The 22,167-nt window shown below is 35.4% G+C and overlaps 2 protein-coding genes and 1 non-coding gene across 4 annotated transcripts; 1 reads left to right on the forward strand and 2 right to left on the reverse strand.

Moving 5' to 3' along the window:
- Positions 1-7,035: 7,035 nt before the first annotated feature.
- On the reverse strand, positions 7,036-9,369 carry LOC104216140 (protein MIZU-KUSSEI 1-like). The gene is made up of 2 exons (XM_009766138.2): positions 8,826-9,369; positions 7,036-7,515 (listed from the first exon to the last, which is right to left on the reverse strand). Exons 1-2 carry the CDS (start codon positions 9,231-9,233, stop codon positions 7,171-7,173), a joined length of 753 nt encoding a protein of 250 aa, XP_009764440.1. The 5' UTR covers positions 9,234-9,369; the 3' UTR covers positions 7,036-7,170.
- A 474-nt stretch (positions 9,370-9,843) lies between these two features.
- TRNAW-CCA (transfer RNA tryptophan (anticodon CCA)) lies at positions 9,844-9,915 on the forward strand. The gene has a single exon. It is a non-coding gene; the product is annotated as a tRNA-Trp (tRNA).
- A 4,781-nt stretch (positions 9,916-14,696) lies between these two features.
- On the reverse strand, positions 14,697-19,290 carry LOC104216139 (uncharacterized). 2 transcript variants are annotated; one of them, XM_009766137.2, is made up of 5 exons: positions 18,900-19,290; positions 15,786-15,836; positions 15,393-15,526; positions 15,204-15,295; positions 14,697-15,104 (listed from the first exon to the last, which is right to left on the reverse strand). In XM_009766137.2, exons 1-5 carry the CDS (start codon positions 19,173-19,175, stop codon positions 15,055-15,057), a joined length of 603 nt encoding a protein of 200 aa, XP_009764439.1. In that variant the 5' UTR covers positions 19,176-19,290; the 3' UTR covers positions 14,697-15,054. The 2 variants fall into 2 exon arrangements, with proteins under 2 accessions (XP_009764439.1, XP_009764438.1); XM_009766136.2 differs by having other exon boundaries at positions 14,697-15,115.
- Between the last annotated feature and the right edge of the window lie 2,877 nt (positions 19,291-22,167).

The raw sequence follows: 22,167 nt of genomic DNA on the forward strand, positions 1-22,167 counted from the left end.
TTAGTTTAATGATGTAACTAAAACTTAAGAAATTAATCTACATTACATAGCTAGGTAATCTGTAAGATAATACGAGGTTTGAGAGGTGCTCACTATCTTTCATGGAAGCAAAACTCCAGCCTTTATTCATGTCTTATGGAAATCGAAAAGTACCATTTATTCTTTACAAAATAAATTAATAAAAAGGAAGTAAAAAATAAATTAAAATAAAGGAAGTACAACCAAATAACAAAATAAGAAGCTTATTAAAATATTGTAACCAAACATTTTCTATATATATATATAACTAATACCTGTATTTGTTATACACCATATTCAGTATTATTTTTACACATAACAAACCATGACAGTATCAATACCATAATTTTTAATACATGAATAAACATGTAAAAAGACAGAACTATCCTTTCAAAATATTTAATACATCAAGCCACATAATCAATAAAAAATAATTCCAACATTATTTTTATTTTTTTTAGATTCCAGCATAACTAATCTTACCATTATTAATACGACCTATTCAATATTATTCTTATACATCCTACCAAATGACTCTAAAAATACGTTACCACTAAAGCTTTTCTCATTCTTCAACCAAATTACATTTAAAAAATGCTTCAGCAAGTCAAATATTGTCAAATCAACAAATTTGATTGTATTTTTTAGGCTAACTAGGAATTAAAATCGTCTGTCTGAAAACGGGGAGGCTTAGGTTTTCTTGGAGGTCTTGGACCTCTTGATCTTTGTTCTGGCCTTAATACTGCTCCTTTCTCTTCTTCATCTCTTCCCTGTTATATTTTTGAAAAATAATCAATATATTCTTAAATCATACAAATTAGAAAAAAAATATATATACTGCCTTGAAAAAGTTTGGGATCCAAATTGCAAGCTAGATGTAGCTAAATAGTTCTACAAGCATGAAAGACGAATATTTATATAGCGATCTCAAGTTAAAACGTTAAAACTATAATAACTAAATTCACTATAAATTTTATAGATATTTATATAGCCAAATAAATACATAATTTTTTTTGGTTGAAAAATAAATACATAATTACTTATAAGTTGAGTAGATTAAATAAATACACAAAATTCGAAAAGAAAGTTACCTCCTCATTTTCCAACCTTGATTTTTCATGCTCATCATTTCCTGGAGGATAATTTCATGGTCAAAATTATCAAAAATCATAAAATTCTTTAAGATAAAAGGTTTAATTCTACTAAAGACAGATGTGTGAAAGTGTCCACGAGGCCGAATATAAAGATGAAGAAGAAGAAGAAGAAAAATACGTAGACAAGAAGAGGTGATACCTTTACCACAGGAAATAAGGAATTTAACCAGATCCAGAAATTTGTTCTTGATATTTTGGAAGAAAGTCGCCATGGATTCTCTTTGGTTTCTTTCAATATAATGGTTCAGACGATGAGCTTTTATACCAGGGAAATTACCAGCTATGTCTATTTATAGGTAGTCCATTACAAAAATTGGCCAATTGATAAAATATTACTAATATTAGCTAAATTAGACAATTAGTTATTTGTAGCAAAAGAATATCAAATTTTTGCTTTATTTTTGAGTGGGTGTTATTAGAATAGATAGGGCACAACTTAAGAAGCTTGAATCTCAGTTTTGGGATGATTTGATGAAGCTTTGAGGTGGTTTGAATTGAAAATTCGAACTAAAACTCGAACATGAAAAAAAATGATGTGTATCACATTGTATATAATTTGTGTATCACATATGTATCATATTTGTATCTATTGCGTATCATATGTATATCCATGTATACCTGTGTGTGAGATACATGTGCGATACATGTTTGATACATGTGTTGCAGAAGACTTTTTTGAACTCGATTTAATTACGAATTTTGATACAAAACCAATCCAAATCACCTCCAATCTTCCTCAAATTTTGTATATTGACTTATCTATATATTTTCAATGAATTTCAACTATACCCATTGAAAAAGTTCCTTTTTTGTTTAGATTTGTATATATTTTTTTGTATTTCATCATCTTATTTGCTACCTCATCCATAAACTTCCTTTCCGTCTTGTATCTAGTGTTGCTAATCACGCTTCAAAATATGAAAGGTAATTTTTGCATGTGATTCTTTGAGAGAAAGAACCCTATTATTTGGTTTTTCAATATTTGTTGGCTAGTTTTGGTAAGTTTATAATTAATGGCTAGAGGTTGGTAAGTTGAGATCTATTTGGGACATTTGTGTAAGTTTCCCTTTATATAAACAATATTACTCGGCCCAGAGGCGGATCCAAGTTTTGAAGGTGGTGAGACACATAAATGGACCGTTCAATTAGTGTCCCTATTAGACTTTTAATTTTAAGGGGTCCAAACAATATATATGACTGTTTTTAATATATTGCCGTTTTCAACATATATATTCATAATTTTTACCGAGGTTAACAGGGGCGATAACCCTTCTACTTTACACGTAGGTCCGCCTCAAACTCGGCTCCTTCTTTTACACTATGAGCTAAACTTAAAAATAAAATAAATAACTTGCTCCAACATGTTAAATTATATATGCATACAAATAATATTAAAAAAATTTACGCTCTCAGTATTGTTTAAGCTAAATCACTTTCCAAATTAAACTATGATTATATTAATCAATGATGGCTCAACCAGTCCAATAAAAAATCGGTGTAATAATTTCTGCTTTTGATTATTTGTCGTATATATATGAACCTACTCAAAAGAGAATAGAGGATGTCCCCAGCATAATAAGAAGAAGATAGGTTGGTAGTAAAACTTTTTAATATTTGGGAATAAAAAAGCTTTCAACTTGGATACTGACCGAATTCTAAGTTATTTATTTAATGCAAATTGATTATTTGCTAGCTGATTACCACTATTAGTTGTCTGTTAGATATTTCATATGATTTTGATTGTTCATAGAAAATTTAGTATAAGTTTGTAAGTGATTTTTTGCTGACAAACCTTAAAGAGAAACTATTTCTCCTAAAACAATTTTACCAATACATAGATATGTACAGTACTGCACTCCAACGTTATCTGCATTCACTTAACCTGGGAACTTTCATTTTAAATATTACTTTCTTCTTTTTAATTTAGTTGTTGTTGTGCACGAAGTTGAAAAATATATTTTTAAAACTTGTAGTTTAAAACAAACCATGGATATTTGTGGGACTATAAATAATCTCACTAAAGATGAAATAAGAAGTTTAAAGCTAAATAATTTATAAATAAGAATGTATGATATTCTTTATGGGAAAGACTAAAAAAATTATGTATATTTTGCTAGCGAATATAATTATTTTTGCCCGCTCGGCCAAATATGTAACTTGCTCTTATTCCTAAAAATAGCATGGGCTAGCCAGTTTTTGGAAAAATAGCCATCACTTTCCAAAGTCAATGAAAAATAGCCACTATTTTATGCGAAGATAAAATCTGGACAAAAATACCCTAGCTTAAACACGAAAAGTTCCAGCATAATATTCTGGATTATGAAGCTCCTACGTATAAACTTCCAGCATTTTATGTTGGAACTCCAGCACAATATGTTGGAATCTCATATGTGAAATACTGAATTTTTTCAGGATTTTAAGGGTGTTAGTTCAGATTTTATCTTTACATAAAAAAATAGCTAAATTTTGATTACTTTAGAAACTCTCATTATTTTTCAATACCAATTATAAATCAGGCTACTTCTAAAAAAATTCACGCCTTATTCTGTTTTGGCCCATTGTGCCACTGACTGGTTGCAGTCACTGGATTCGGTTTCTATTAGGGGTGGTAAAAACAGCCAAACCCATTTGACCCGCCTAATCCGCGCAATATTTAATGGATTGGGCATGAAATATTTTTCCTAATGGGCTGATTTGGGCATAACTCATCTCAACCCATGATAAAAGCTAACCCAAAGTCAACCCATGAGGTAGCCCAAACTCAATCCATCACTATCCAAACTTCAATCCCTAAAATTTTGGACTCAACATTAATGTTTGGATTAGTTACCTCCTATAACAAAGATTGATACCTTATTTATTTTAAATAAATATTCTTTTAAAAAATTATATTCCATATCTACCTTTTGATTTTTTATAGTCAAATATCTATTTATGGTCACCTCCTACCTTTAAGCCATAAAATAAGCTTTGTATTATTTTTTTCTCTCCGCTCAAATTTCTCCTATCACCTCAAATTTCTCATATCTCTTATCCCGTATCTATTCTCCCTTTCTCTCTCTCTCTCATCTTCCACCTTCATCTTACTACCAGAACTCTCCGGCAAAGCATCAGAATTAGAGTTTTCCAGCGAAGACTCTGCTTCAACCTCACCACCGCCGAAGACTCTGCTTCAACCTCACCACCGCTGAAAATTCTGCTTCAGAATTAGAGTTTTCTGGCGATCTAGGTCCAAGGTTTGAAGAATTACTTTCACAACTCCCGGTTAGCCAAAAAGATGTGAAACAACAAAAAGATGAATTGGCAATAATGGTGGAGTTTTTCCAGTTATGTGAAACGAAATAAAATCATAGGCGATAAACATGAATATGTCTCTAGTCATATCCTTGACATGATTTGGTGTGCTGGCACGAACTTGGTGTTTTCCTCGTACTAGCCTAGCCTAGGAAAGAAATTGGAAATTTCCCAGATTCTGTGGCGTTTCAAGTCAGAATCGCGGCCCTCTCGACGACACGATATTAGGGTTGTTCTTGAATAAAGACGACAGAGTTTGGGGCTGAGCAACTTGAATTTTCTGTTAATATATATCAATGTATTTCAATGTATCTCGCTGTATTTCCATGTATTTCATTGTATTCATTGTCTTTTTTTCATTGTATTTCAATGTATCTCGCTGTATTTCCATGTATTTCATTGTATTCATTATCTTTTTTTCATTGTATTTCAATGTATCTCGTTGTATTCCATGTATTTCATTATATTCATTGTCTCGATGTATTCCATGAATGTATTCATATATTTTTTTAATTAATATAATTTATGTATTCAGATGTATATATGTATTCAAATTGCTCTGTTTTTATTGTATTTATCGGCTGAGAAAAATATTCAGCATATTTTCTCTGAAGATTGTTATTTTTTGGAGTATTTTTCGGTTGAGAATCTTTTTTATAACTGAAAATACAAATTTGTGTGTTATAATTGAGTTTATTGAGTTATATTATGAGTCTATTATGTTAATTGATTCACTTTCCATTTAAAAACATATGAATAGACCATGAATTGCGCTATTTACGTTACTGTATTCACAAATACATATCGTGAATCCAGTCGAATACAATAATTTGTCTAGCTGTAATCCCTTGTTTCACGCTGTGAATACAGTCGAATACAAAAATCTGTTTAGCTGCAATTCTCTGTTTCACGCCTAGAAATGCTATTGTATTCATGAATACAGTAGCTTAAATACATCGAATACACTCTAAAAAAACCTAAAAACATAGTTATATGAAGTAATATAGTAAATGGTAACTACAATTAGCTAATAACCACTAAAACATAGTGGTTTCTGAAAGTTTCTCTTAATATTTTCACCTATCTATACAACATTATAAACTTATTTACCCTTCCTACAGAGGTTATCGCTTAACTATATTAGCATATACAATTTATCATTTATATATAAAATAATATATTTGACTCCGATCTTACTCATTTAGGCTTCATTCTTCTCTATTTTTCTTCTCTACATTAATATTCTACTTCCTTCTTAATCTTTTTTGGAGAAAGTGTTCTGTCATATGTCGAGATTATATGTATAATTGTATAAATTTCTAGTTAACAAGTTTCTAATGACTATCAAATAAATAAATATACCACTAGACTTTTCAAACTGCGACTAAATAGAACGTTAATTTATTACTTGTTATTAGATTTTAGATTGTTAGACTAGTTTGGGATTAGATATTAGTGTTAGCATAATTATTTTTTGTTTTCTGAAAATTACAATAAAATGATAATTGCACCTTTTGGCAAATCATTTCTTTATGCAGTGAAAATAGACAGCGAACTTGGCAACCTTAATTCAAAATACGTATTCTATTTTACCATTAAAAAGCATGTTGAAAGCTTGCAGTTAAATGATTAGTATTACACCTTTTTATAGCTTAATTTTTATTTTTCCTTTTAAATTTAAAAGATTTGCGAGTATCTAACATGTGAAGTAAATAAGGATGCAAAATTACTGTGTAATCATAAAGAATGGGAAGTAAAAGTAGGGTCAAATTGAGCGGGTTGGGCTATGATCCATTGTTTAACCAATCGTGATCCAGCTCATCTTGACCCAAGTGAATTTTGGACAGGGTTGGACAATGACCCATTAATGAGTTGTATTAGTTACCTTCTATAGTAAAGGTTGATAGCTTATTTATTTTAAATAAAAATAAATACCCTTTTAAAAAATTATATTCTATAGCTACCTATTGATTTTTATAGCCAAATATCTATTTATGGTCACCTCCTTAATTGATTCACTTTCTGTTTAAAAACAGCTGAATAGACCATGAATTGCACTATTTACGTTATTGTATTCACAAATACATATCGTGAATACAGTCGAATACAGTCAAATACAATAATTTGTCTAGCTGTAATCCCCTGTTTCACGCCGTGAATACAGTCGAATACAAAAATCTGTCTAGATGTAATCCCCTGTTTCACGCCTAGAAATGCTATTGTATTCATGAATACAGTAGCTTAAATACATCGAATACACTCTAAAAACCTGAAAACATAGCTATAGAAAGTAATATAGTAAATGATAGCTACAACTAACTAATAACCATTAAAACATAGTGATTTCTGAAAGTTTCTCTAATTAGTTTAGCACATTTAAACCAGCTCAAACCCAGCACAAACAGCCCATTTGCCACCCCTAGTTTCTATTTATCTTAAAACCAATGTTGAAAATGAATCATGCTTTACATATACGTAATCAATAAAATATTTAACGCACGATCTTAGAAGAATGTTGAACAAATAATGCTGACAGTTGAGCATGTATGATAAACAACTAATAAAGACCTACAATATAATTTAAGTAATTGATATCTACATATAAAAGTAGTAAATTACCCTCACTAATCATTTTTAGAGGGTTCCAATTAAACTTTAAACTAAACATTAAAGACCCAAAGATCATTGTATAATAACTGTTCGATCATATCCTTACAAAGAAAATACTCAATTCAGGTCCATCATTTGCATCTGGGCTCAACATGTATAGTGTTTCAGCATCTTTTGATTTAACCACACGTTCAAAATGTGCCCTCATATACGTCATCTCGCCGTCCGGTCCTTCCACGTCAGATTTTCCCGGCAACACGCCGGCGCCCATGGAAACCGGTTTGAGAATCTCCATCACATTGAGATCTTCTTCTGTAGCTTCTCTTTTCACACCATAGCCAGTTTTTTTGCCATTACAATACATGCTCCATAATGGCTCTTCAAGAAGATTTATCTTCTCTTTTTTGTCTCTTTTTTCGCATTCTAAAGCAATCCTAACCTAACCAATTAGGAAACATATATAGGTGGTTAGAGACAGATTCAGGGTTTCAAGAAAATGGGTGTACTATTACAAACAGGTGAATCCAAGATTTACATTTGACGAGTTCAACCTTTAGATTCTTACCATGAACTCATTACCCTCTTGAATTATCGGTTCAAAATAAAAAAAATTACTTGATTTCAATGTGGATTTGTAGATGAATAAACCAAATTAAAAAAATACTTAATTAAAACACAAGAGTGGACATGCTCACAAATGCAAGATTTGAAACCCTGAGCTCCATTCTAGAAAAAAAATTAGGATAGCCGTGAGATTTGACTGCTAATTTCACTTGTAAAGGTGCACTTAATAATCATTGCACTTAATATATATATATAACGACTGCATTAAACTATAAATTGTCGCACCTTTGGCCCAAACTAGTACAAGTCAGTACTCTCACATTTTAATTTACTGCAGGTACCGCATATATAGGGAAGGAAATTAAGTTGCCAATTGTTTAGGTAAACGAAACTTAAAGGATGATGCTTTTGAAGATGTTTTCTATTATGATTCACCGTCCTCTTTGTCAAAGAATATCATGTAAATAGTTAAGTTATATATAATATCTTGCACTGTTAGGTCACTTTTATCAATTGTAGTACGTAATATATCTTATTTTCAAGTGCAAATTTCACATTTTAAGGAGGTTTAAGAGTAAGTTTATTTAAATGACCTGACAGTGTAACAAACTCATTACACTCTCGTCGAAATATATAACTTAAAACTCTTATCTGTAAAACTTAAAAGGGACAAAATATACTATACAAGAGCCTCTTTACGCAATATGATGCAGATATTATATTAAAAAATATTATCCCATTTTATCTGCAACTACTATTATTTGGGGAGTCAAACAGCTTTTTATTGGACTATAATTTTTTCAAACTTTCTTAAATATATCTGATTAGTAACTATGCTACCTTGTACTTGTACTTTTCATGTAATTTTCAAATAGGAAATTTTTATTTCAAAAACTTTTATGTACCATATTAAGGAATATAAAAAGGTTCCTGAACAAATGGCAAACAATTCCTCTTTAATTATCTAAAAACGTAATCATAGTCAACAATAACAACACAGTATAATTTCACTAGTGGGGTCTGGGGAGAGTGTACGTAGACTTTATCCCTATATTCAAGAAGATTAAGAGGCTGTTTCCGGTAGACCCTTGGCTCGGAATGAAGAATCATATTCAAATTCACATAATAAATTAGGGCAGAATCCCTTCACAAAAAATAGAAGGAAACAACAAAACAAAAGCTTACCATGCCAAGATTCATTTCCTTCTGCAAAACATTGGTCTGCAAAGCAAGCTCGACAACAACTGTAGGAAGAGTTCTAGGGTTTTCTTGAATAGAGATACTAACACGTCCTTTTCGATATCCAAACAACGTTCCTGTGATTCTTGAACCTGGAATTATACGGCTATTACTGTCCGGTAATCGGCCGCCGGGGAGAGAAGGAAGCTTGCATGCAGGTGTAATAATGGGGAACGATCGGAAAACGTTTCGAAAAACACGAAAAACCCTAGTTCGATTTTTTTTCTTGGTAGAATTAGCTGGCTCAACGAGGGATAATTGCGGAATTGAGGGTGGAGGTGGAGTGTTTTTTGAAGAAAAAGACGAAGATGATGATGAGCTAGCTCTTGGCGTTGATTGTGAATCCTGATCCATTGCTGGTTTCGTTATTAGGGTAACCAGCAATGGATGAGGTAAATTACACAGAGAAGGAAGAAACCAAGATTAAAGATGTTGAATTTTGCATGTAATGGAGATTGGGATAGGGGTGGGAGGTGGGAGGGGAGAGGGGGTTGATTGTAGTTTGATTTCTTGGTGTAGGTGTTTGGAAATGATATTTCTTTGTTTTTCTTCGGCTTGAGTTTAGTTCCTTAGTATTCGGAACCTAAAATTGTGGAACTAATTAACCAATACTATAATTACCTATTTACTTTAGATAAAAAAGAGTCGAAACTCATGTTATTAATAAACTATAATCAATATTTATTGTACAAATAATTTGATGTAAACACATCATATGAATAAGTATTTACTAGTTTAATTTAACACACAAAAATAGAGTACCATACCAAAAAAAAAAAAAATAGAATGAAAAATTAGAATTCTGACTCCTTGGATAGGACTATAACGCTAAGATATTATATTAGGGAAGTTGTACTCTATATAATTTTTATTGAAGAAATTTACTCGAAAGTTCAATAACATGAAAATATAATCATATGATGCTTTTAATCAATTAATATTTGTACAGACGTAGTATCACCTCGGATCCGTGGCGCAATGGTAGCGCGTCTGACTCCAGATCAGAAGGTTGCGTGTTCGATTCACGTCGGGTTCAATCCCCCGATCCAAATCGGATCCATTCTTTTGTTCCTCCCATTTTTCAAATACTTTTTTCCGCTTTTTCCAACAAATTTCCTCTGAATAAATGGACAAAATCTGACTCCAAAACAGCAACTTCACCATCTAACATTAATATAAAACTGCAAATTATGAGAATTTGCTCTTCAAAGCTAATTTGCACATTAATTTTAATTCAAGTATTTAGTACTGTAACTCTCTGTTAAAGGAGTGGCATAACGGTTAAAGAGTTGGAATAACTGTGAGCACGTGATTTTTGTTTCGTGCAACAATCGCTCCAAAAGAAATAAAAAATAATAACAATTGGTCCTGCTGTACAATTTTTGGATTTTTACATGGCACTTTGTTAATTATTTATGATTTTTTGCCCATTTTATTTTATTAAAACAAAATACAAAAAATGTATGTGTCATGCATAATTTGAACCGTAATCCGGTTGTTAAATAGAAAATCATAAATAGGCATCTTTGTCCGTGATTTTGTTCTTGCTTGATTTTACCTATTTTAAAATATTTTAAGGTGTGTGCAAACAATTGTATTAAGTGTTTATTTAATTTTAATTTGATTTACTTAGGTTTTTGTTTTTAAAATAAAGAAGAAAATAAAATAATAATAAATAAAAAAAGAGAAATCTTTTCGGACTTGGGCCAATTTTAAACAAATTGGCCCAAACAAACTCAGCCCAAAACCCCTGTGCAACCCAGTCCAGTCCAAGCTGACACCAAGGACGTCCAAACGACGTCGTAATGGTTGAGTCTGATCTGAGCCGTTGATCTCTGAATGATCAACGGCCAAGATCACCTCCCCATAACCCACTGATGACCCCGACCCGTTTCCACCCAGACCGACCCAAACCCTCTAAAGATGAAACGACACTGTTTCCCTCGAGCTGAAGGATCCTGGCCCTTCATCGTGCCTCATCCAACGGTTGAGATCCATTCACCCACTCCATATATAAGCTTCCCCTCATACCCCACCCCCCTAACCAAATACCCCTGCCTTTCATCATCCTCACAAAGAACCCCGGAACCCTAGAGCCGCCCCCATCTCCCTTCACCAGAAACCCGGCGGCATGAACGCCGGTGACCTCCGCCTGAACACCATAGAACCCTCTTGCCATCCGGAACACGGATCTGTTAACCACGTAACTCGAATCCCTTCCCACCTTCTCGAATCTTCGTTTGAAGATTCGAGTCGGAACTTGACTTACACCGTGTAACCCCAGTTTCACACCAGACACTCCCCAGACCCCCTCGTGACCAAACCATGCTTGGTTTGGTCCGAATCTGATCAGGGAAGAATGAATCCCAGATCTGATTTTTGGAACCTTGTGGTTCCTCGTCACTGGTCCATATCCGTTCAAGCCGAAGAGATTAAGGTCTAATGGACCTTAATCGAAGTGTTTCTCATCTGAGAAACACTTCGATTAAAGTCCGTTCAGCCTTAAGAAAGGTCTGTTCGAATCCAAGTAAGATTTTGATTTTTCGAGGTTTAAGGTGAGTTCTTTCTTTTCTTTATTTGTTTTGGTTCATCTGATTGTTGTAAAGGTCTGTTCATGTTTTGTTTGTGTCCCTGAATTTTATCAACTGTGCCCTGTCCACTTTGCCTGAACCTCTGTTGTTTGATTGAGTCTTTCTATTTGTTCTGATAATGTGTATGTAAGTGTTGTGCAATTAGCTGATTTTCAAATTTGAACTGACTGATTGATTCCTCGAATACCACTTTGTTTAGTCAGTATAATTCAAATCATGTGTCGATACTGTTAAATGTCTGATTTTTGGCTACGATTGTACATGTTATGATTAATATAGTCGAGTCGACATATGTCGTCAATTAGTTTCAGTTGTCCGAACAATAACAAATCGACTTACTTCTGCTAAGCATTTGTTTGAATCAATTAGGAACTGAGTTTGTTTACTTATAGTTGTTAATTTGAATCAGAAATGTAAAAGGAATGTTTTGTTTAAGTTCTGAATTGGAGGGCATGTGCACTTGTGCACAGCATGTGCATTTGTGCACCACAGGTGCATTTGTGCACAGCCTGGTTCCTGCATAAAGGGCTTTTGATTTAAAAATGGTTTGACAGCATATGCTGTCAGATATATTCTGCTGCCCATACTTTGCTTTAGTTTCAGAAATAATAAACCTTACTAAAGGTGAAGCCTGCCAAGGAAAGGTGATGGGGGTTAATACTTAATTAGCTAAGTGGAAACTGAAAAGGGGCAGCACATGGGAGGGTGTTTCTTTTGGTCTAACAGGCTGTTAAAGGGCTGAGGTTTAGGCTTATAAAAGGGAGGCACATTGAGAGATAAGGAGATACATAGAGACAGAGGGAATTGTTAAGAAAAAGATAAGAGATTGGAAAGGAGAGAGCTGAAATACATAGATATTAATACACACAGAGCATATAGGAGACAGAGATAGGAGAGGAATACATCTGATATTAGGGAACACACATAGGGAACTCAGACTGGACTGGGGGTTGGGATTTTCAGAACAGATAGAGAGAGGTTAAGAGATAGAAAGCATACAGTCAACAATCAGAAACTGCTTCTTCCTATTGCTGTTTGGGTTTCATTTGTTCAATCTGTTCAATCAATTCTGATTCTTTGAAGTTCCAATTGAGTCTACTAGTCGAGTGTTTTCATTGGTTTACTACTGGTTTTGGTCTGCCTGGAGTTCTAATTCTACTCCACTGTGTGCTGCTGTCATTTGGCCACTCTTTCTATCGGCTATAGTTGTATTCTTGCACTCGAGCCTGTTCTGCTGTGTTGTTTTGTTTGCTGCTGTTACTTTGTTCCTGCTGCTGCTGATCTTCTCTATCTTCTTCCTTTTCTTCTGTCGTATTCAACATCCAGGTACACATTTCATACTGATGTAACCATGAGAGGCATGAATTGAAAGATCTGAAGAATTTTTAAATCATCTGTTGCCTTACTTACAGCTTTGCGAATATTGTTAAAGTTGTATAAATTCTGCTATTTGTAGTCCAATAGAAAACACATTAGTAAGTTTGTACTTAATTGAAAATATTCTAGTCTAAAACTGCGATATGGTTGTTGGCAGTACACGTGATGTAGTCATATAATTTATGGAATGTGCTATCATTTGGTAGAATTGTTAATTCAAACTCTTCTTCCAGTTATGTTTGAATAGGTAGGGGCAAATGGCTGTTAAATCTAGCCAAATATAATACAGTCTTGAATCATCCAGTTTCGATTTCTTTAGGCAGTTTATAGGACTAGTTTTGAACATTATCAGTAACATCTTTTAATAAAGAACTCTGTTAATCCTGTTTAAGCAATTTGATTTAGATTCGACTTAAGGATGTTGTCGGATTAAGTATTGCATTTCATCAATCTCACATGTAATTTCTTTGTTCAACCAAAGCATTTTCGTAAGGTATGGCGTCTTTTCACTTTATAAGTAATTAGAAATTGATAGGAATCCGGTTTAGGCCAAAGCATATACTTCAATTAGCATACATCTTTCTTTCTTCTATTTCTGGAAACAAAAATAATAGAAATGTAGTCACTTTAGGATATCCTCTTCTAAAATAATGAGACGAGCCTTGCTAAATAAAAATGCAAATTGCGGGGCCCTCAACAACTAATCATAATATTTAGAATTCAGGCTAGGCCGTTTAGTGGATCTCATGGCCTTCTCAAAAATAATAACGCGTTAGACTCTTTAGGCGCGGCTTAATTAAATCATATTCTTAAATTCGGGTGCACATTGATGTGACCCAAATCCAAATCTCAACGAAGTCAAAATGTGTTGACGATCACGGGCGCATTGATTGTGACGTGGTTCGAGATGCATTTTCACGACGTTGCAATTCTATAAAAATAAGTGATAATGATAAAAGCGGTTTAAACTTAATAAAAGCACGTAAGTCATAACATGTATTTTTAAATCAGATATTTAGCCATTATAACAATTTAAGCGACCGTGCTAGAACCACGGGATTCGAGGATGCCTAACACCTTCCCTCGGGTCAACAGAATTCCTTACTTAGAATTTCTGGTTCGCAGACTTCATTTGGAAAAGTCGAAAATTTCCTCGATTTGGGATTCAAGATAAACCGGTGACTTGGGACACCAAAAACCAAACCTTTCCCAAGTGGCGACTCTGAATTAAATAAATAATCCCATTTCGAATATTGTCACTTAAATTGGAAAAACTCCCCTCGCGCATTTAACCCTCCGGGGGCGGGCGCGCAAAAAGGAGGTGTGACAATAACAACATTTAAGAAAAGGGGGGCGAACGCAGCAAAAGTAGCACTAGATTAATTCTTTCATCTACCAGAGCTTTGTAGGGTGGGGTTGCCTATAAAACATATGCTAGTGGAACGTAGCAATAAATTAGTCAATGTGATAGCAAGTTAACTCGAATACTACAATTTGTAAAATAAAAAAAAAAGAATTAGTAACTTTTTTGATTGGTGTGCTGGTTGTTGTCCTTCCTTTTATATTTTCAAAGCCCAGGGATTACCGGGAATCCACCCGTGGAAGGAACTTCGGTGGTCGAAGGGCGAAGTCTCACAGAATGAAATTTGGTCTACCGGAAACAACTTTTTCGTCTTCTTGAAGCTAGGGGTAAGGTCTACATATATACTACCCTCACTAGACCCACTTGTGAGATGCACCGGATTTGTTGTCGTTGGATTAGTAACTCTTGAAAGCGGTAGTGTTGATTCAAAGATCATACCAAAATTTTGACCTATAAGTTCTTTGACTATTCTGGAAAATAGGGGCAAAAAAAGAAAAGGATATTCTTTTGATAGATTAAAGTATGATCCGACTTAACTACGAAATCATGGATCAGCTACCAAATCCATGAACTAGGGGAAGTTAACATAGACAAAAGTCTGAAGTATATGAACGTAGCAAGAAGGAAATAACATTCAATTACAACCCATTGAACGACAACAGACATTTTACAAGAAATATGTATAAGGCAGATTTGATTTCCTTGGACCTAATGAGTTTGACTCTATGCCTTTGCCCTGGACGCGAAGAAGTTGACAATCATCCTGGAATACCAGGTGAGGGTGAAAAGCATTTGTAGAGCAGCACGACCTTTAGCGATTCCCTCCCTTAGGTCCCTCGCCTTTTTAGCTAAAGCTGGTCCTGTTGTCCTGGTCTCCGTTGGGACTAGTAGACCCTGCATGTTTGCTAATGAAGTAAAGATGAAGCGAAATTCATCACCTGAAAACATATTCAATGATCATAAAAGAGCAATGACAGCTAAATGTCCAATAACCTGATTGAGCCATGCTTGAAAACTGTCGCAATCTTTCCTCTGCCAAGCGGACAGCTCGAATTGAGCTTCTAACGCCTTGTGTTAATCCTTGGCTGGAACGATCAAGATTACAATATCAGCATCATGTTTAAGGATAATTTCACAAATTAATGACATATAACTGAATAAGTACATATGTTTTGTACTAACCCGAGGTCACTGAGCTCCATAGTTAGGTCACTGATCTCCATACCAGAGAGTCGAACTGCAGCCATAGTGTCAGGAAGCTCCTCTCTAGTAACATCCATTAGCCTCTCTAGTGACTCTGCAGCTCGTCTAAAAGCCTAGAGTCAAAATTGAACATTAAGTTGTTGAGATATAGAAACATACACCACATCTGACTATACGATTCTTCTTGCAGATAAATTACACTTTCTTCTGCTTTCAGACTCAAGTCAACAATTCATTTCCTAGAAAGGCAAAAAGTTGACAACAGCCTTAAACTACTTCCAGATTTATACTGCATAGGTAATTCTTGCTCGCAGACCTCATAAATAATTACTGGAAAAGTATAATGACTAGGAAGAATTTGTTGACACATACCAGAAGGGTTGGAATTGCAGAAAAAAACAGCCAGGTTGCAGATATTGCTGCCTGTCAAAGAATACAAAGTTGGCATATCAGAAGTTGGGGTTCCAAGTCAAATATCCACAGAGAAAAAATTAAACTGAAGTATCTCTACCACATGAATGTAGGTGAACTAATTGGCAACCTATCCCCAGTTATGACTTGATGAACACTTAGACCTCCATTTATGACAGTTGATGAAATACGCCATAATAGATAAAGTAAAGCAAGTGTTTGAATCAGCCAGGCAAAGGGCAGCCCGGTGCACTAAGCTCCCGCTATGCGCAGGGTCCAGGGAATGGCCGAACCACAAGGGTTTATTGTACGCAACCTTACCCTGCATTTCTGCAAGAGGATGTTTCACGGCTCGAACCCGTGACCTCCTGAATCATCCGGGAAGGGGAAAAAACAAAAAGAAAGAAAAGTGAAACATTACTCTTCAGCTAGGAAGGGAAAAAGGAAAACAAAAGAAAAGCCAAATATCACTCTTTCTTGAGCAAGGAGTGGGGCAACAGTAGCAAACGAATGTAGTCAATACGGTCCAAAAAATTTAGCTTTCGATTCAATTGTATCCCTATAACCAACTCATTTAATTGGATCCTTATTACAGAACTCATGCCGATTGGCTCATGGGCCTCACCAATGCTCTAACTACCTCCCATCCTTCCCATCCAATATTTCCAAGAAGCCTGAGAAAGTAGAGACTTGCCTCTATGAGAGTATCCCCAACAGGCCGAGGAGTCAGCCACTTGGTTGCTTTCACAGTAACAGTAACTTGACCATCACAGCCATCCCTTTTTTATGTTTCATCTAATCCAAATACTTCTAACAAGACAATTGAACATGTTCTATCTCGGACTAGACTCATTTGTTTATTTACTTCACTTGTATTTTTTACACTATTCTATTTCATTAACATAAAAAATAATACTTCATTTATTTTTATTTATGTTACTCTATTTGATACCATCCTTTTTAGCTCTTCAATCCCTGGCATGCCCTCATTGAACCTCGTTGTATCCCAAACATACCCGCGATTTCTCTGCCAACCTTGCAACTGCATACCCTAACCCCTCCTGTCACAAACACCTGCAATCTTCCCCCATCCCACAAAAACTTCTTTGGGAGAAAATTTCATTAGTTCATGTAAGGTACAACGATATGAAACTAAATTATCTTTCTAGAGCTCAAATCATTAATTTACATGTTCAGAGTAAAGCCAATTAATGGTGGCATCACAAGTGACTTCAGGAACCAAATCTGCAAATTACAGGCTTACAAGAGACCCACTCCAGTACTATTACATTTATATAAAACCAGGTAGTTATAGACCTATTAATCACAAAATACATTTTCCAATCTTCCTGAACATGGTTTGATTTAGCAAGTTAAGATTGTGATGGAAATCAGATACATCCACCTTTCTTTTAGATCAGTATCACCTTTTTTAATCTCATTAGGCTTCAATGGAAGGAGAAAAAAGAAGGAACAAAAAGGTTTTCACTTATGACGAGCTATGATTATGCACATTATTGGTACGTAACAAATTTAGGATCATATGACAGATTGTAAACATTATATATGCTAATTTAACATAATTTAAATGTTGCATGTCAAATTAAACAATGCAAAAAAAAATTGGGGATTAACGTCCCAACTTAGTCATTCATAATAGCCACTTTACTCGCTGCATAACTAGTAACTTCAAAAACAAAAGTACAATCTATGCGATCAAACCGCCACAAGCGAGCCATTAACATTTCCATTGGTATAGCAGGAACTACATAAATTAAATTTTTGAAAATTGGAGTAAGGTGTTTGCTTTGTAAAGCTGATACTGTTCGCGCTTATTTAATTGGATCAGTCCTCCATGAACGGGAGAAAAGAGAAAGAAAGGCGAGAAAGCAATAGTATTTTACTGAGAGCTAACAAACAACAACTAAGTTTCAACCCAAAATAGTTGGGAGGAACTATACAAATCTTCCATATTCATTCTGTTCTATTGGACTTGCTTCATTCCAAAATTCCATGGTGTGTCTTTTAAGGCAAATTAGGAGTTTTCCAAAAGTAGATGTCATAATTTGGCTAGTTTACAACAGTCATCTACCTAAGCAACCCTACTCCTTTATGTGGAATTGGAACTGACAATGTGAGTCTCGATAATATGAATCTTACATAGATGTGAAGGTCACATAGGCAGGGTTTATCTTAAACACAAAAACAAAACAAGAAACAAGCACAATATGGCAGAAACCTAAGAAATCCGTGAGTAATTTCCTTATAACTTATTCTAGTCAAGTTATCCACAAGCCAATAGAGAGAAAATATGCACAACAGCTCGAATGTCGTAGGAATCGCTCAAAACTACACGAATGAACAATGTATGAGAATAACACTAATATACTTATCCACGCGCGCACACACACATAAATATATAGAGAAGCCAGAGGTTTCAAATTAAATGATTGAAAAACTTGCAGTCAATATTCAACTTATTTACATCTTCTCATACCCAAAGAATCATAGTTTCCAAAGATACAGCCTGTCCAACTCCTTTTTTTTCCTTGTGTTCAGTAAATCACTCAAAAAACGCTTGTAATATGACGCAGTTGGGGGTATATTTTAAACTCAAACACTGTTTATAGGTTTATCATCTCTTGTAATAAGCTATATCCATAACCTGTCATATTATAAAGGTGTTAAAGTAAATTACTCTCTTTATTTTAGAAATGGTGGTGTCAGGATCAGCTTGCGCGCAAATCTACTGTCCCACTCGACCTACTACCACCCACCCATACATATACTCGGTAACTCTATCTACCAAGGCTAAAATTACTCTCTTTTTTCTTTTCCTCATGTTTGCTTATCAACAAAATCATTCCTTTCCCTAGTTTTTCTAAGCAGCCAAACAGACTTTAGCAATATTCCAATCTTCCCCCAAAAATGTTCCAATTTTTAGACAATAAATCTCCTATATTCGCATTAGCAAAATCTCCCCAAGTAATTAAAATAATAAATAAAGACAATAAAGCAAAATTCAGATGTGTTTATATGTTTATATGTAAGAGAGTGAAAGGAAAGAGTACATACAGCGCAGGCAATGAAATTGAGGATATGAATATGGCGATGAGTTAGAGTCCATTGAACCGCCGAGGAAGAAGAATATCCAAAGGTGGAATTCAGATGAGAGGTAACTAACGGCTCAGATGACGAAGCATTTTCCGATTGGACGGAGAGAGACGCCAATTGTCGTTGCGGCAATCGGATACTAAACCGCCGGCCGGAATCCAAGTTCCCGGCGACTCCTTGGTCGGAATTTGTGTTAAGCACCGGCGACGGTAGCTGCAACTTGAGCGTACTCAACATTTGTTTTTCAGTATTCACGCTCAGTGTGCGTAGCGTGTGAAAGGCTCGTCGCCATTTTCGATGTATGAGCTAAAGGACATTTGTGGCATTTCAAGGGTTGATAGGTCGCTTATATGCGACTTAATACCGATTACATTTTCCACTTAAAGCGTTTATATTTTATTATAAAGAAATATTAAAGTCACAAAATACATATAATTAATAATATGTAAAATCCCAGAAATAAAAAGTCATATATATAATTTTATCTGCCCTGGTGTTCACACAAAAAATTATTTAGTACATTAAATCACAAATATATACATTAAAATGCGTCCTTTAACAAATTATGTTCACCAAGCCTATGTATTAGAGCAAATCTTTCCCCTTCAAATTTAAATGAGATTCCTAAGATGAGGCATGAATTTTTACAGGACATATTTTGATGTATACATCTGTGATTTAATGTAATGCATTTTTTTTGTTGTGTACATACCTACAAGGTTTTAGCAGCGATTGCTTAATCACTAGGGATTTTGAAAATGGTTACACTAACTACTATATTAATTTAATTGATTGATTGATTGATTAATTAATTAATAAGTAAGTTGACAAAGCCAAGCATTCTTGTTATTAGAGCTTCCTTTGCGAAGCTCACATGAGAGAGACGATTCTGTTTGACCAAAAAGTATTAAGCCTTTTTGGTAAACTAATTAAATAAAAAGATAGTGGGTAAATTCTAGTTAAATATAATAAATTCTAGATCTGAAATCGGTTGATACAAATAACGTATAATTGCCTTTAAACCAATTTAATGGAAAGGGTATTAAATGGTATGGTTATAAGTGTGTGGGGGAACAATGATGATCAATAAATATATTAAATGACAATAAATGTAAATAGAGAGAATGATTCACCCAAATATTGAATGAGGTGGATGATTCTTTTCTCAGACAATGATGTAAGACAAACAAAACGTGGGAATATAGGGGACTTTCTCGGATCTGATGCGAGAAAGTGTGAGATGAACAACAAATCGAATCTTTGTGGAAAGACAATATTTATAAATTACTTCAGAGTCAACTTTTCATGAGAGATCTTCTCATATAGAATATTACATGCCCCTTTCTTCTCTCTCCCTTCCCCTTTATATGAGACATATCCCTTACCTAACTTAAAGTACAAGTGTAGTATGGAATATTCTCCTAAAATATCTTACTACTAAACTAGCCGCTAGGGCCGGACTGAGTATTCGACCTCGACCCTAGTTACTCAGCTCGCCAATAGGTTCCTTCCATCTTGAGCACGACCTCGACCTAATTGGCTCTTAGCAATCCTCTCTTGGGCAAGATTCCCTTGGTTAGATTTTGATCCATACAGTTAGTCCCTTCGCTCGTCGGGGTTATTTTTTGGACGAGCTTGATGGGCGGACTTCGCCAGTTGCAACTTGAAAAATCTGGGCTTGCTGACCGAGGAGTAACCTTTTTATGGCGAGGTGACGATGTGGCGCTTTGAGAGCCACATCTGACCGTTACGTCAGTTTGAAATGACGTCATTTCATCATGCGTCATTATGGCGCATGTTCCCGATACGTTACGTGGTTTCTCGTGCCTCTTCCGTTTTGAAATCAATGTGGCGGCGCTTGGCTTTCTCGATTAGGGTGCCAATATTCTTAAAAATAGGGATGAGAATTCCTCATTTAAGCTGTTGCATTTCTTAAGCATTTGAATCTTCAAGCTTTCCCTTCTTCTTTTCAGAATTCTTGCATCTTTGTCTTTCCCTTCTCTAGCATTTTCTACTATTGTTACCCCATTCATATTCGCACATTCTCCCCATACACGTGACAGAAAAATGACTAGCATCTTCTAACTTTGAGGGAGTTTCTGATCCTGTCCCATTGACTGTGAACATGCCTTCTCATGATGAAGGAGTGGCCATTGTTGTAGAAGATGAGAGTTTCCCCACTGTGGATAAGATAGTTCCCCGTTCGGGGAGGACCAGGTTAGACTTCTCGAAGTGACCTGAAGATGATTCTGAGCCCGTCTTTTCTGAGATGGATGCGATGTACTCGTTGAATTTAGGGCTAAATGATGAATTCCTGACCATGTCGACCTTATCCCGGCTGGTGACGATGTGGTGCAGATACATCACTCAGGATACTGTGCATTCTACGCGTATCCGTTCGTCGTCGGCAATACGCCTCCTCTTCCTTCCTTGGCGGAGGACTTTTGCCGCTATTATGGCATTTGTCCGGTCCAACTTTCCCCGTATATCTATAAGCTTTTCCTTATGCTTTTCAAGTATGCGGAGCTAGCCAACTGTGGGATTTCTCTCCGTCATCTGCTTCACCTCTTCGCCCCAAGTTTTCACAGGGGTACGATAATATACCTTCGCCATCACGGGACCAAGAGATTGGTGGTGAAGATGGACATAAGATAAATCGTCGTTTTTGGATTAATATCTTCTACGTGAGGACGGAGCATGTGGTGTCGAACCTTAATGGTTTTTCTGAGGCGTGGAACTTTGCTCGTAAGTGTTTCTCCTAACTGGCTATTTGTTGTTTCTCTTTGGTGACCTAATCGTTCTCCCTCTTCTCTTCTTTTTTAGCCGAGAAGGATCCTCCTTCGCTAGTCGCCGACATTCGCGACTGGGAGAGACAAATTTTGCCTCACACGGTGGAGATCCGTGAGTGGTCGCACTTCAATGAGAGGTTTGGGCGCAAACCTTCGACCACTGAGTTATTTCACTTTGGTCTTAGTCGTTTTGACCTTCATACCGTCTTTTCTCTCCCCGTTTTTTTACTTTATCTCTTTTTATTGGTAGGTAGGAGGGCTCCGAGGAGGGCAAGGGATCCTACTCCTGCTTTTCATCAGTCAGGTGCTTCGATTGGGCCTCTACTCGTCGTGGCTGCAAGCGAGTCCATTTAGACTTCTGTTCCTTCTCGGACCCCGGCCTCACGTAGACCTAGCCGTCAGGCTGCTTCCCCAATAGCGGAGATTCCGGCATCTTCAGT

Source organism: Nicotiana sylvestris, chromosome 5 (genome assembly GCF_000393655.2).
Source record: "Nicotiana sylvestris chromosome 5, ASM39365v2, whole genome shotgun sequence".
In the NCBI taxonomy this organism is placed as follows: domain Eukaryota; kingdom Viridiplantae; phylum Streptophyta; class Magnoliopsida; order Solanales; family Solanaceae; genus Nicotiana; species Nicotiana sylvestris.

Excerpts from the sequence above, each read along its gene's own strand:
- LOC104216139 (XM_009766136.2), bottom strand. The coding sequence starts at position 19,175 with ATGTTGAGTACGCTCAAGTTGCAGCTACCGTCGCCGGTGCTTAACACA. Across the intron at positions 15,837-18,899 it reads TCAATTTCATTGCCTGCGCT|GCAGCAATATCTGCAACCTG; the intron begins GTATGTACTCTT and ends ATTCTTTGACAG. Across the intron at positions 15,116-15,203 it reads TTCAAGCATGGCTCAATCAG|CAAACATGCAGGGTCTACTA; the intron begins GTTATTGGACAT and ends TTACTTCATTAG.
- LOC104216140 (XM_009766138.2), bottom strand. The coding sequence starts at position 9,233 with ATGGATCAGGATTCACAATCAACGCCAAGAGCTAGCTCATCATCATCT. Across the intron at positions 7,516-8,825 it reads AGGAAATGAATCTTGGCATG|GTTAGGATTGCTTTAGAATG; the intron begins GTAAGCTTTTGT and ends CTAATTGGTTAG.